Here is a 13,585-nt window from a genome sequence, read left to right as displayed (position 1 = left end):
GTTCAAGTGGTTAAAAACACATTTGAAAACACATCTGAAAACACATTGACATGAATCCAAAATACATTGATGATTGTGCCCTCAAACGATGAAACTATATGTAATCTGTGGTTTGTGGGGGTCCCTGCTTCATTTCTCTCTCTCTCTCAGCTAAGGGGTCCTTAGCCTGAAAATGTTGAAAACCCCTGCACCAGATAATGCCACTCAATAATGCCACTTATTATGCCGTGGGGCAGTTGGAAGGGGCAAAGGTCGCCTGCATGGGGGCCACTTCAGAAAGCCGATCCCCTGCCCTAATGGTGACTGTCGGAAGTAGAGGAAAATAGCAAGGAAAAGTGTTGCCCTCTGGGTCAGGGGTCACCTAAAAGAGGGGGGCTCAGTCAGCAGCTGGCTAGACAAGGCTCCATTTGGGCTCTTTGGGCTCCGAGAGCCAGGATATCTTGGGAATGGAATCGTCAGGGAACAACCCAATGTCCAGTGGTGGGGAAAAAAGTACTCACATTCTTTACTCAAGTAAAAAATATCAATACCACAATGTAGAAATACTCTGTTACAAGTCCGTAATTCAAAATGGACTTGAGTAAAAGTGTAAAAGTACAAAGGTATTGCCATCAAAATGTACTTAAAGTACCAAAAAGTACTCATCATGCAGAATGTCCCATTACAAATTTTAAAATGTATACAAATCTTTTGAAAATAGCAGATCTACAAGCTCACAATGCGCATTGTGAGCTTGTAGATCGGCTATTTTCAAATGGCCGAAATGTATATACAGTAGGGCTGAAGTAACTAAAAGTTTTCATAAAATCAATGTAGTGGAGTAAAAATACAATATTTGGATCCAAAATGCTGTGGAGTAGAAGTAAAAGTATTGGAAATTGGAAATATTCAAGTATTGTAAATAACTCAAAATTGTACTTAAGTACAGTACATAAGTAAATGTACTTGGTTACTTTACACCACTGGAACAACCACATGTCCATTTGCCTTCAGGGGCCTCGCTGTTAAGACTCGCTCCTAAAGGCACTAATTAGTCAATAATGAACTCAGACTCTTCTCATGTATCAAAAATCAGATCTGTGATAATCAGCCATCTGTTGGGGTATTTGACTGGACACATTTGAGTCACCCCAGTGACAAAAAGAAAATGTGCTGTTGGATTTCCCCATAGATTTGCTATCAGTCTTGTGTTATTTATTGCAAACCCTTACTGTATAGGGTCGAGCCATAAGGTGATTTATGACAAAATTAAATATCACAATAACTTTTATCAAATACCTCTATTGATATTGTGACTATTGTGGGCATGACTATTGGCACTTTCACAAAATATATATCCAATGACATTTTTGGTAAATAATTAATCAGTAAAGGCCCATTCCCACTGGGCCAGATAAACAGATAAAAAATATCTGTCTCCATTAAAGTGGATGGTAAAGATACAGATAAAGAATATCTGTGACAGATATTTTTTTTAATTGTTTATCTGGCCCAGTGGGTGGGTAATAAAAGAACAGTTAACTTGGAGCAGTTCATAAAGCATCATACTACTGTAATGTAGCCTTTGCAAACAGGAAAAGACAACACTTAGTATAATGCCATATCACATTGAATTATGATATCCAAACAATACGCAATCTCTTATCAAGATATGAACCCAATATTATACTGTTTATTATATTACATTACCCAACCCTATCTTATGGGAATTACAGTGTGTAGAGACTAGAGACCCATTCTTCCTGCTTTGACCCCAGGATGAAAGTAGGTTAGGTGGCTTGATACTTTTTCAGTCTCTATCCACCAGGGGGCGTGGCTGCACATCTGAGGGGTCCCCCATTGGTTGAAGCCAGCTCTCTGCCCAGTGGGAATGAATGGTCCTTCCTTTAGCAGCCATCCAGATATTGTTGCTGTCGGGTGTAAACCTTCCATGTCCAAAACCCTTCCTTTCTTATTATTTTACAATAGTTGTGAGCTTGTAGATCTGCATTTTCACTACTTTTGTGCGTACACTTCTTGTATGAATACATTTACGAAAAGGAAGTTGAAATATGTTGAGATGACAGTAAGGACGTTTCTCTAGTGTTTACTGCAGGGGGGGGGGGGGCTGTGGGCAGCAGTTCCTTTTTTTCCCCCCAGAGAGCCATACTGACTTGAATGAAGTGAGCGAAGCGTTATTAGACAATTTAATTGAAACTTAGTTGAAATTGCTGATGTTAAATCTGCCATATATTCACTTGTTACAAAATGTTGCATTTTTTTAACAGCTGCATGTGGATTGGTTGATTGGTTAGAAGTTTTTATTTATGTACTCACAAAGGTTACAATCAATTAACATTAAAGTTACAATCAAGTCACATTAATTTGCCTTTGGGAACTGTTAACATAATGCCTTTTATCAATTAGATCAGTGGTTCTCTAAGTTGATTCCAGGGACTCTGTAGGCTCCTTTAGGGGGGTCTAAATGAACCCAAACAAGTCTGTAACCCTGACAGTGTACGAATGGAACCAAATGAAGGGGAGACCTTGAAATGTAAAAGTTTGAGAAACACTGAATTAGATCATTATTATTGGGGTGGTCATTTTGTTTCCCATGGAAGAGGTGGCTTGCTGGATTGAGATGGTCCACACATAGCAGGCCCTGGGGCTGTATGTTGCCCATGTGTGGTCTAACTGTCTAGCCTGCATACCAACACCAGCACGTCTCTTTCTTGCCCTGAACACTTGGCCTGAACCATCAACTTGGCATGCTCTGCTCTGAGGGGAGGGAGGGAGGCATCGGTCTGTCTGTCCCATAGCAACACACACTGTGCTCCTGTCTGAGGTTACTGCTAACTTTCCCTTCTCCCATCGATCTTCTAAGTTCTCACACATCCACTCTTTTGCTTTACATTTTATATATTCACTCAGGGGCGTCATAAGGGGGGGGGGGGAAGTGGGCCTGAGTTACCAGGGCCCAAGGTGGAGGGGCCTATTTTATGCTTAAATAGCAGATCTACAGCGCGGCACTCAGTGTTTTTGAAAAGTCATGAAAATGTGTGCAAATCTTTTTAAGCGAACATTTGTAACTCAAATGTTGCTTCTGGGCGGTCCCTGGAACTAAATATTTTAAGATGAGGGTCCGTGGCCAAATACATATCATTGTGGGGGTCCTTCACATGAAAAAGTTTGAGCACCACTGACATAGAAACATAGGTTTTTCAAAAAACCTTAGAAGGATTTGAAATATTCAAAGACTTGCACACATTTTTCAAGTTTTTTCCTTAAAAAATAGCAGATCTACAAGTGCCGCGCTGCGAGCTTGTAGATCTACTATTTTTCCATAGTTAAAGCACAAAATGTGAGTGAATCCTTGTACCCAGGGCCCAGAATTTGGTGCTACACCCCTGTATTCACTCTCTCTGCCAATACCTGCTGTGTGGTATATTGTGCATCCTCCCACATGCCCACTAGCAGAAATGCATTTTGCACACACTTGTACGCTTGGGTCTTTTGTCCCTGCCACCACAAGAGTGACAAGGAAGTTGTTTATGTTCCATACAAACCTTGAACGCTCCCCTTAGGTCATTTTACAGAGTACTTTTGATATTACAAGTAAATGACGTTAAAGGGATATAAGAGCCCAAATCACTTTTTCTATACATACTATATATATTATATCAATGAGTCACTTCTGAGCTCTTTCATCGATGTGACCGAAATGATAAGTTCTTTTGCTTGACAATCATTGACAGGATACCCTACACACACGCAAACGTGCGCACACACAGTCACACACACACACACACAGTCACACACACACACACACACACACACACACACACACACACACACACACACACACACACACACACACACACATACACATACACGCACGTCACGCGCACACACACTTGGAGTTCAATTGTTTTTACTTAATGGCCTAGAGGAGAAACCCTTCCTGGCAGAGCAGTTGGCAGAGTGTTCTAGAATCATTGGTTGCCAAACCTTTCAGCTCAAGACCCTAAAGAGAAAATAGACATTTGCCCTGGATCCAAACTAGTGTAACTAGCAGATCTACAAGCTCACAACACGGCGCAGGGCCCATAAAAATTCGACCCCGTCTCCCCGACCCAAAGATGTGTCCCCGACCCACTGTTTGGGAAACGGTGTTCTAGATTCTAGAACTCTCCATGGCTCTGTTGCTGCTATTTGAGCTGCTACCATAATGGTGGTGGCTGGCTGGTGTTTTACTGTTTTCTAATGGGGGATATTGCTCCAATAAATCATTCAGACAGACTGGAGTCACATCACTACAGAGCCTTTGCAGATTAAGTGTGGAGAAGATGCAAACACTCTTTGGCATCACTGCCGGGGCCTTTTTCACAGGCTAGAATTACTTCTTTTTGGAGCTGTGTGCAGCTCCCTATACGTGGCTGTGTGGGTCTGTCTGTGTGTCTGTGTGTATGTAGCCTGACTTCGGCGCGTAACTAGTGCCGCACCATTTACGCCACTCGCGCAATATATACATCAAAATGTGCGGCTCGGCCGGGAATGGTGTTCTATTACCTTTCGTTCCGATCCGCCTTACCATGCCGACGTAATCGGCAAAAAACGACGCTTAATTGTCCCCATTGACTTATAATGGGACAATGCAAGAAATCACTTTCAAGTATTTTTCTCTCGTAAACCATAGGAGCTACAGTTTCAAACCTCGGAGAGGAGATTCATAATGATTTTAAGAATGAATCGAAAAATAATTACATCACTCGGCCTCATGGTGGCGCTATAACGGCCCACTTTACGTTTTGCCCCGTAACTCTTGAACCGTAGATCGGAAAATTAAAATTATTTTTTCCCTGGATTCCTTGGGTCAAGACGCATCTCCCCATATAGGCCACGCCCATTTGCGCCAGGATAGATTTTCCGCCATCTTGAATTTTCTCCAAAACACACTTTTTGCTCCTTTTCCAACATATTTTCTTCAAATGTCACAAAAATCGGTACACATGATCTACACACACACACACACACACACACACACACACACACACACAGCTCCACTTCACACGGGTGTGATTTTTAGTATGAAAAGCGATACAGGTCTGTTGGCAGTCAAAGAGCTCAATTGGTGAAATATTTATTTATTACTTGGGCCGCTTACAAACATTTCTTTCTTGAATAAAACATGACAAACATTTCTGAACATTTCCATATCAAGGTGTGCAAAAAAACGTTTTATTGGACTTTTACTTTATTTACAGTCACTCATGTACTGGTGGCTGTCAATGTGGACACCCAGAGAAATTATAGAGGCTACAGTTGGGATATATATTATAATTTCTTTGGTAGTCCATGTCATCATTGACAGTCACTTATTTAATTTCCTTCTTAGTATAATGGGGAATTTGCAGGCAGTCCTGCAAAAATGTACATCCTGTCGGATTCCTGTTGAAAACCGGATCCGATTCTTTTACAGCAAATGTGCACCATCGCGATTATTAATTAAATGAAATGAAATGAAACAATAACTCGTCAGATGCAGTCAATGGGTTAAATGAACCACTCCAGGGTTCACCTGGGAGCAGCATGACGTCACCTCTCTTGCAGAAGTAGTCCATATGCTGTAACACTAGGTGCTCTCATATCTCTCTCATACACGCAAGCAAAACACAAAACCCCCTTTTGTCAAGTTTTGTCTTGAGACACCACTACTATTCATTATTTCATCAGGTTGTTCTGTCCTGTAGACACTGCAAAGAGTTCCAACTACCAGTAAGACTCCCTAATCGGGAGATAAGCGACCGTTGGTCGCTTATCTCCACAAATATCACAACCTCCACCTCTCACGTCATACGGGTAGCCATAGTTACACCTGGAATGTTGAATCTCCATATATGGAGATAACCTACGCATCACACAAAGTCTGACCTCACCAGCCCATACTTGGGCATGGACGACTTATATCTCCATATACGGAGATGGCCATATATGGAGATACGATGACATCACAGAGTCCACAGCTGATGATGTGGCGTGATGTCATACAATACACAAACAAGCCCTATATAAAGGGGCAATTCTCACCAGGGAAGAGAGCATTGCCTGGAATGTTGAATCTCCATATATGGAGATAACCTACGCATCACACAAAGTCTGACCTCACCAGCCCATACTTGGGCATGGACGACTTATATCTCCATATACGGAGATGGCCATATATGGAGATACGATGACATCACAGAGTCCACAGCTGATGATGTGGCGTGATGTCATACAATAAACAAACAAGCCCTATATACTGATGCGATACGATGACATCACAGAGTCCACAGCTGATGATGTGGCTTGATGTCATACAATAAACAAACACGCCCTATATACTGATGCGGAGATATGAGCAGGGCAAAGGTGTGACGTGTGACGTGTGACCGACCGACCGACCGACCGACCGACCGACCGACGGACGGCCGGTGGAGGTTTTCATAGTAAACTGCTCCCTGACGGTCGCAATCAAACCACACAGACACACCTCAAACGTCTGAGGTCCTGGAGTCTACCATGAACCCGCTGGTTGTTCATGTGTCAAGGCTGAAGACAAAGGGTGACCTTTGCTGTTAGGGCTCCGACCTTGACTGACCTATCTAAAAATCAGTGTCTTCTTTTAGATTTTATATTGTAATTGGAGAAAAGAAAAGATGAGTGTTCAAATGTTTCATTTACTGCTTTCTATCGTTTTAGCGATTTTAACGATTTTGTTTTCAGTGGGTGGGGGCATGCGTACAAGTGGCTAAATATGTATTTTTAGCCCATTCCCAAGATGCACCATCTTGTGAACCACATTTTTTTTATGATATTATTGTTTGATTCTCTCAATGTTTTATTTCTCACTGTACTTTAGATTTTATAGGACATGTCATGTTTTATTTTCTTATTACATTTTTTCATTCTCTTGCCGACTTTATAATTGATTTTAATGTGAAGCACTTTGTAGACATGTATTGCCAAGCGCTTTATAGGCAGTTAATATTAACATAGAAAATAGCAAAGGCCAAGTTCTCATGACATCATCCGAGTGACTTTACAGATGTCTGCTACTATCACTGTCATCCATCGGCCATATAACCGTCGGCAGACCAAATGCTGTAGATGTGTGTGTGGTTTCATCATTTCACATTTCACAGCAAACATCTTTATGTTATTGCCTCCCATCACTTGCCCACCGCTCTCGGATGGCAGGCTGGCGTGTTGGCGTGTCCCTGTAGGTGACATTAGAGAAGCCTTGGCCAGGCTGGAGGCTGAGAGGCGTCACAACAAGTAGATACAGTCTGTAGAAAGTGTTGGCCCGGCCCAGGCGGCCAGGGGCGTCACAAGGGGGGGAAAAGTGGGACTGCGTTACTAGGGGCCAAGGTGGAGGGACCTTATAATTATTTTATACTTTAGCTATTGAAAAATAGCAAATATGTGAGCTCACAGCGTGGCACAGAGTGCCCTCTGCTATTTGTGGGAAGTGTGTGCAAATCTTTGAATATATGTATTTTCTAAGCAAACGTTTGTAACTCAAATTTTGCTTCTGGGAGGTCCCTGGAACTAAATATTTTGAGATGGGCATCTGTGGACCAAATACATATCATTTTGGGGGTCCTTAATATGAAGAAGTTTGAGCACCACGGACATAGAAACATAGGTTTTTCAAAAAACCTTAGAAGGATTTGAAATATTCAAAGAAATCTTGACAAATCAGCCTCATGGTGGCGCTATAACAGGCCGCCTGGCCTGGTGGAGACCTGTGCTCGGAAGAGCACTGCTTCTAGTTTTCTATTGATTACTCACACCATGGAGACAATAATATTTCTTTGTATTTGTCACATTCCTAAGACAAAAATACGAAATGGGCGGCAGTGTGCAAACAAACGTGATTGACATAACGTGTGCGGCACCGAGCAGCACCGAGTGCCACGCTGCGAGCTTGTAGATCTGCTATTTTTGAAAAAGTCGTGAAAATGTGTGCAAATCTGAATCTGAATATATGTATTTTCAAAGCAAACATTTGTAACTCAAATTATGCTTCTGGGCGGTCCCTGGAACTATTATGTGATGGGGGTCCGTGGCCAAATACATTTCATTTTGGGGGTCCTTCACATGAAAAGGTTTGAGAACCACTCACTGACATAGTAGTCTCTCAAGAACAGACTAACTGAGCTCCAGTTAAGTGAAAAGGACATTTTCTTTGACGATGGCTGGCCAGATTGCTGACATAGAAACATAGAAGGATTCAAAAGACACTTATAGAATCGGATCAAAATTCAAATTTTCACGATTTTTCAAAAATAGCAGATCTACAAGCTCGCAGCGCGGCACTCGGTGCCGCGCTGTGAGCTTGTATATCTGCTATTTTTCAATAGTTAAAGCATGAAATAATGATACAACACAATGATGTGTACCCGTTCTAAAAAAGTGAGCAACTTGGTTCTGACTGGATACTACTACTAGACAACACTTATTTACTTACTCCTTGGCAAGACTCCCAATGCAAATTCTAAACTGGTGCATGAGCAGAATGAATCCAAACAAACACGCCCGTATGGGATATTTACGTGACTGATGTACAGTGCAGTGCGCCCTGTGGCCAGGTCCATTTTGGTGCCTTTGTCTCCATGCGAGGGCGAGCAGTTTTAGTAAGTTGACACCCAGTTCTTCATATGACATGTCATGTGGAGGAGGCCTTTTTGCATGTTTGTGAATATCACCACTGCTCTGTTAACGCCAGCCTGGCAGCGGACAGTAATCCGAGCCCACAAGGAGCTGACGCAGAGTCTGTAAATTAAACGTGTCCACCTTCCAACCTCCTCCTTTCCCTCCAACTCTCTGCCTTCTCCTCGCTTATCCTGTGATACTGTAACCTAATAAAAAATGTGACTGAGTCGTGTGAGACGATGATGTCTTCCCCCCGGAAATAGAACGACGAGGCTTTTGCCGCGTTCATCACGTAGTGGCAATTAAAATCACGTTATTTATGGGGGGGGTGAGCGACGCAATCGTACGGCTAAAGTATAAATTGGAGGATGGCGTTTGGGGGGCTGACGTCTCAGACAGCTGATTGTAAAAGGCTGACACCTAATCCTGCTACCGTGCGGCTGGGATCAGGGAGCTCTGCTGCCACACCACCCCAGTTTAGACGGACGGGTTAACAACGGGCAGCCTCTGGCCCGACAGCATCCAGCTGGGGGTCCAGTGCCAGGACCACTTCAAATGTGCAAACCATAATCCCCCCCACCCAGCTTAATATTTTCAGATGGAGAGCGGGCGGAGTGTGTTGTTGGGGGGCGAGGGTGTGCCAGCGTAAGCAAGGTCTTTTGGCAGGCCTTGCTTCGTGCTTGGCGGTGGTGATAGACACCGACGCAATTACTCACGCTTGAGGCATGCACAGAATGTATTCTTAGCCCCTGTCTTCCTATCAGACACTGGAGAAAGGTTGGAGGGTCAAAAAATAAAGAGGTAACCAGTCTGCGGGGCTGTCTGCACCGCCGATGTTTACCGGGGAGGGAGGGGATATTTTAAACCTGGGGTAGAGCTCACATATTTACCCCAGAGAGCTTGACTGACCTTGCCATTTGGTTGGAGGCAAAGACGCCAAGAGAGACTATACTGATAGACAGGGAGCTCTTCACTTTAGCTCTGCTGAGCACGTAGCTGGCGGCTCGCAGAGAGTAGGAGGGGGAAATAACTTACCTGCGATTGAAGAACGAGAGAGGAGGAGGAGGAGTTGGTGGAAGACGAATCAAAACTACATCGCAGTGAGGAAAGCACGGCAGAAGAGTGAGCAGGCTTTTAGAAGGCTGACTGATAGGGGAGGATACAGGGAAGGAGGAATACATGAGTGTGGAGAGAGCTGTAGCCAGGCTGAGTTGATTGTTGGTTATTTTTTTTCCTCCAGAGGAGGAGCTGCAGTCGCCGGCCAGGGCTGGACCCGGGGCTGGCAGGGCTGGTCCTACACTGCCTCTCCACCTCCTCTTTCTTTATCCTCCGTCCCCTCTGTCAAAGCCAAAGACCACCACACCGCTGTGCGGTGATGAACTCACAGGCAGAGCCCGCGAGCAACAACTGGGGAATGCACAGAAAATCCCGGCAAATCGACCTCTTGTCCTCCGGTGAGGGATTGACCTGGGGTGAGCTCTTCCAGCAGAGGACCCCCACTGCGGTCTAAACTGTTGACAGTTTATCTTCCCTCCTGGTAGTTGTTTTTTTTTGCACTCACTGGCTGAGTGAATCGTGTGACGTCTCCTAGAGGGAGTTTGCACACACATATTTATATATTTATTATATACTTTTTTTTTCTTTTCTTTTTTTTCCTTTCTTTTTTTTGGAGAACCGCAGCCCTGGCAGCCTTTGCAGTAACACTGTGCAAGGACCAGCTTCACTCACCCAAGATGAGTCGCTGGCTGAAATGCACCTCCATGCACTTTGTAGGTATCCTCTGTTGTGAAAAGTCTGTTGAAAACAGTTGTGTATTTGGATGCATTCTTTTATTTATGTATTTCTTTCTTGGAGACTGAACAACGCTGCACTGTTTCTTTCCTAGGTATTCCTCTGGGGGCATGTGTAGAGTAGCATGCTCTTCTATGTTGTTTTTAACTGTAAGCCAGTACTTGTTTTATGGAATAGTGTAGGTGCCACTGACCAATGGAGTTGTGGTTGAATGGGAAAGCTGCTTGACTGCGCTTAGTGGACACTGAGGTAGATTATCCCACACAGATTTCACTGTGCACTCCTTTCATTTTGGGCCACTGTGTGACTGTGGACCCTGGGCCACTGTGTGACTGTGGACCCTAACTCAAGAGTCAGTGTGCTACACAAGTACACAAAAGTGCATTCTTGCACTAAGAGCTCCCTGTTCCCACGCTTTTTTTTGTACAAGCACTCAAGGATATCTTTATTGGGGGAGAGACGAACTGACTTGGAACGGAAGTTAAGGGAAAGTTAGTAGTACCACTGTCGTTTCTTTCATGCCTGCGTTAGAGATACATCTGAGAGAGAATCTAAATGTTAGTATATTATGCACTGTAGGTCTTTGAGGTTATTGAGGTTATTAAGAACATTATATATGAGTCATTATTGATCTGATAAAAGGAGATAATGTTCTGAAAAAAGGCTGAGTGTCAAGTCTCCTGAAAACACCCCTTCGCTCAGCAGTCTTTGTTTAACTATGCATCACAGCAAACCCTGTTCTCGGGTTTTTGTAAAACATTTAAAGCAGTGGTTCTCAAAGTGGACTTCAGGGACTCTTTAGGTTCCTTTTATGGAGGTCTAAATTGACCCTTACAAGTCTGTAACTTCGACAGTGTACAAATGGAACCTGGTTCCATTTGCACACTGTCAAAGTTAAGTGGAGACCTTCAAGTTTCTAAGTTTGAGAAGCACTGATTTAAAGGACACTTCCGGTGCTTTCTCCCACTGCACACCCATGTTGTTGACCGTCTCCTCCTCCTCCTGTGCAGAACACTGACTGGAACAAGTATGACGACCGGCTGATGAAGGCGGTGGAGCGCGGCGAGGTGGACAAGGTGGCCGCCGTGCTCGGCAAGAAGGGCGTCGTCCCAACCAAGCTGGACGTGGAGGGACGCTCCGCGTGAGTGACCACACACACACACACACACACACACACACACACACACACACACACACACACACACACACACACACAATCTCTCTCTCTGTCTATTTATCTGTCCCTCCCTCCAGTGGTGGAAAGTAACTAAGTTAAGTACTGTACTTAAAGGAGTAGTTCACTTCCAAAATGATTTTTTTTTTTATTGAACTCAAGTCTCCATGGGTTGAGTAATCAATAGAAAGAAAGTCATTTTGGGGGTGAACTACTCCTTTAGTACAGTTTTGAGGTATTTATTTGTACTTGAGTATTTCCAATTGCCAACACTTTTACTTCTACTCCACTACATCTCGGATCAAAACATTGTACTATTACTTTTGGTACTTTTAAGTACATTTTGATGCTAACACTTTCATACTTTTTACTCAAGTACATTTTGAATACCGAACAGAGTATTTCTATAGTATTGATTCTTCTACTTTGTAATAAATAGGAGTACTTTTTCCACCACTGCACACACAATCTCTCTCTCTCTCTCTCTGTCTATTTATCTCTCCCTCCCTCCCTCCCTGCATTCTGTCGTGTTGAATAGCAGCACCTCTAAAAGTGCTTAGTGGCTCTAATTCCAAGCACTGAAGCTGTCTCCTCCTCCTCCATTCTGCCTCTCTACACATGAGGCGTTCAGCCAGAGTGAGGTCATTGCAACACGGATTAGCCTCTCGCCCCGTTTTTATGAAGTCCTCCTGCAAGCCAAACCCACCCTAATAATGTCTTGTAAACATAGTTTTGGAGAGCCCTATATACTCTCAGGGCACTTTCTCCCTTCCACCTGGCCCGCACATGGATTCCCTTGGAATACAATATTATTATGTAGCCACTGACCACGTTTATTTCCAGGAATTCCTGTTTTAGCCTCCCCTCAAGGTCAGTGGAGGAGTTCACAGATGGTATGAGGAAGGTTTGTGGTCAGTCGCCATTGGCCTGACCGCTTTGGCCCCAAGCTGTTTATATTGTGACCACACAGGAAATGACTTGCTGCAAATGCAGATCTGTGAGGGATTTCAGTCTGGGCCACTGTTCTGTTCTGGGTGTGTTCAGTGAGCTTTAAAACAAAGGTTGGATGTTTATAAAATGCAGGTTTGGGTGTCGAAAAGATGACGCATAGAAACAGCGAAACGCTCCCATAAAAAACACGATAATCGTATCGCGATTTAAATGTATCATGATATCGTCCTCCGCCATGCGATGGGATCAATTCACCTTATATTTGCCGAGCTGCATATCCGGTACCACTTAAACCCTCTATACTAATAAAAGGTACTTATACCTAATAAGGTACTTATTAATATACTTACTTGATACTTTTTTCTCTCTATCAAATTGTCTTTGCCAAAAAATAGCCGATCTACAAGCTCACAAGTTGTGAGCTTTTTTTGGCAAACGTTCCGCCCCAGGATAATGAATGGATTTTGATTATCGCGATAATATCGTAAATCGTCCTATCCCTAATTAAATGCATTTATTGAACATGGTTGCCAAAGAGGAGCATAGCAGAAGAAGCAATGGTGAAACCGTGTCAGAAACGCGCTCGGGGGGCATTTGGACAATCCAGGGCCGATTCTTTTTACATTTCTTATGGACGCTGTCATCGCTGTCACACATGTTAAAAAAATGTCCAGGGATTTAAGTAAAGTAAATTGAAGCGTGGCCTAGATGTGGCCTACATCTAGGCACAAACGACTCAAAGTTTGTTGAGTATGTAAAATGTCTGGGGCTTGAGTGATCTGAAGCGTGGCCTACATCATGATCTGGCCTAGATAATGGCCTACATCTTGGCACAAACAGCTCAAAGTCTGTTGTACTCACAGGGTCCCATTGGCCAAGATTCGCAGGACACGCTGTGATAGGCTAGCGGGACATAAATGCTCACCTCACACTAGGTGTGATTTTTTTTTTTATTCTACCGTTGAAAATAATGGGCACATCCTTGGATGAAAT

At 43.5% G+C, this 13,585-nt stretch overlaps 1 protein-coding gene across 1 annotated transcript in view; it reads left to right on the top strand.

Annotated features, from left to right (window-relative positions):
• Positions 1–13,585, top strand: part of uacab (uveal autoantigen with coiled-coil domains and ankyrin repeats b) — a 70,706-nt gene that overhangs the window by 35,648 nt on the left and 21,473 nt on the right. Inside the window, exon 2 of the mRNA XM_080729231.1 lies at positions 11,478–11,608. Within this exon, the coding sequence (XP_080585357.1) occupies positions 11,478–11,608 (131 nt within the window). The remainder of the gene's footprint in view (positions 1–11,477; positions 11,609–13,585) is intronic.

The sequence above is a fragment of the Nannobrachium achirus genome (genome assembly GCF_963921795.1).
Source record: "Nannobrachium achirus genome assembly, chromosome: 7".
Lineage (NCBI taxonomy): Eukaryota > Metazoa > Chordata > Actinopteri > Myctophiformes > Myctophidae > Nannobrachium > Nannobrachium achirus.
Note: the sequence above shows the minus strand (reverse complement) of the source record. Positions and strands in the feature narration are given on the sequence as shown.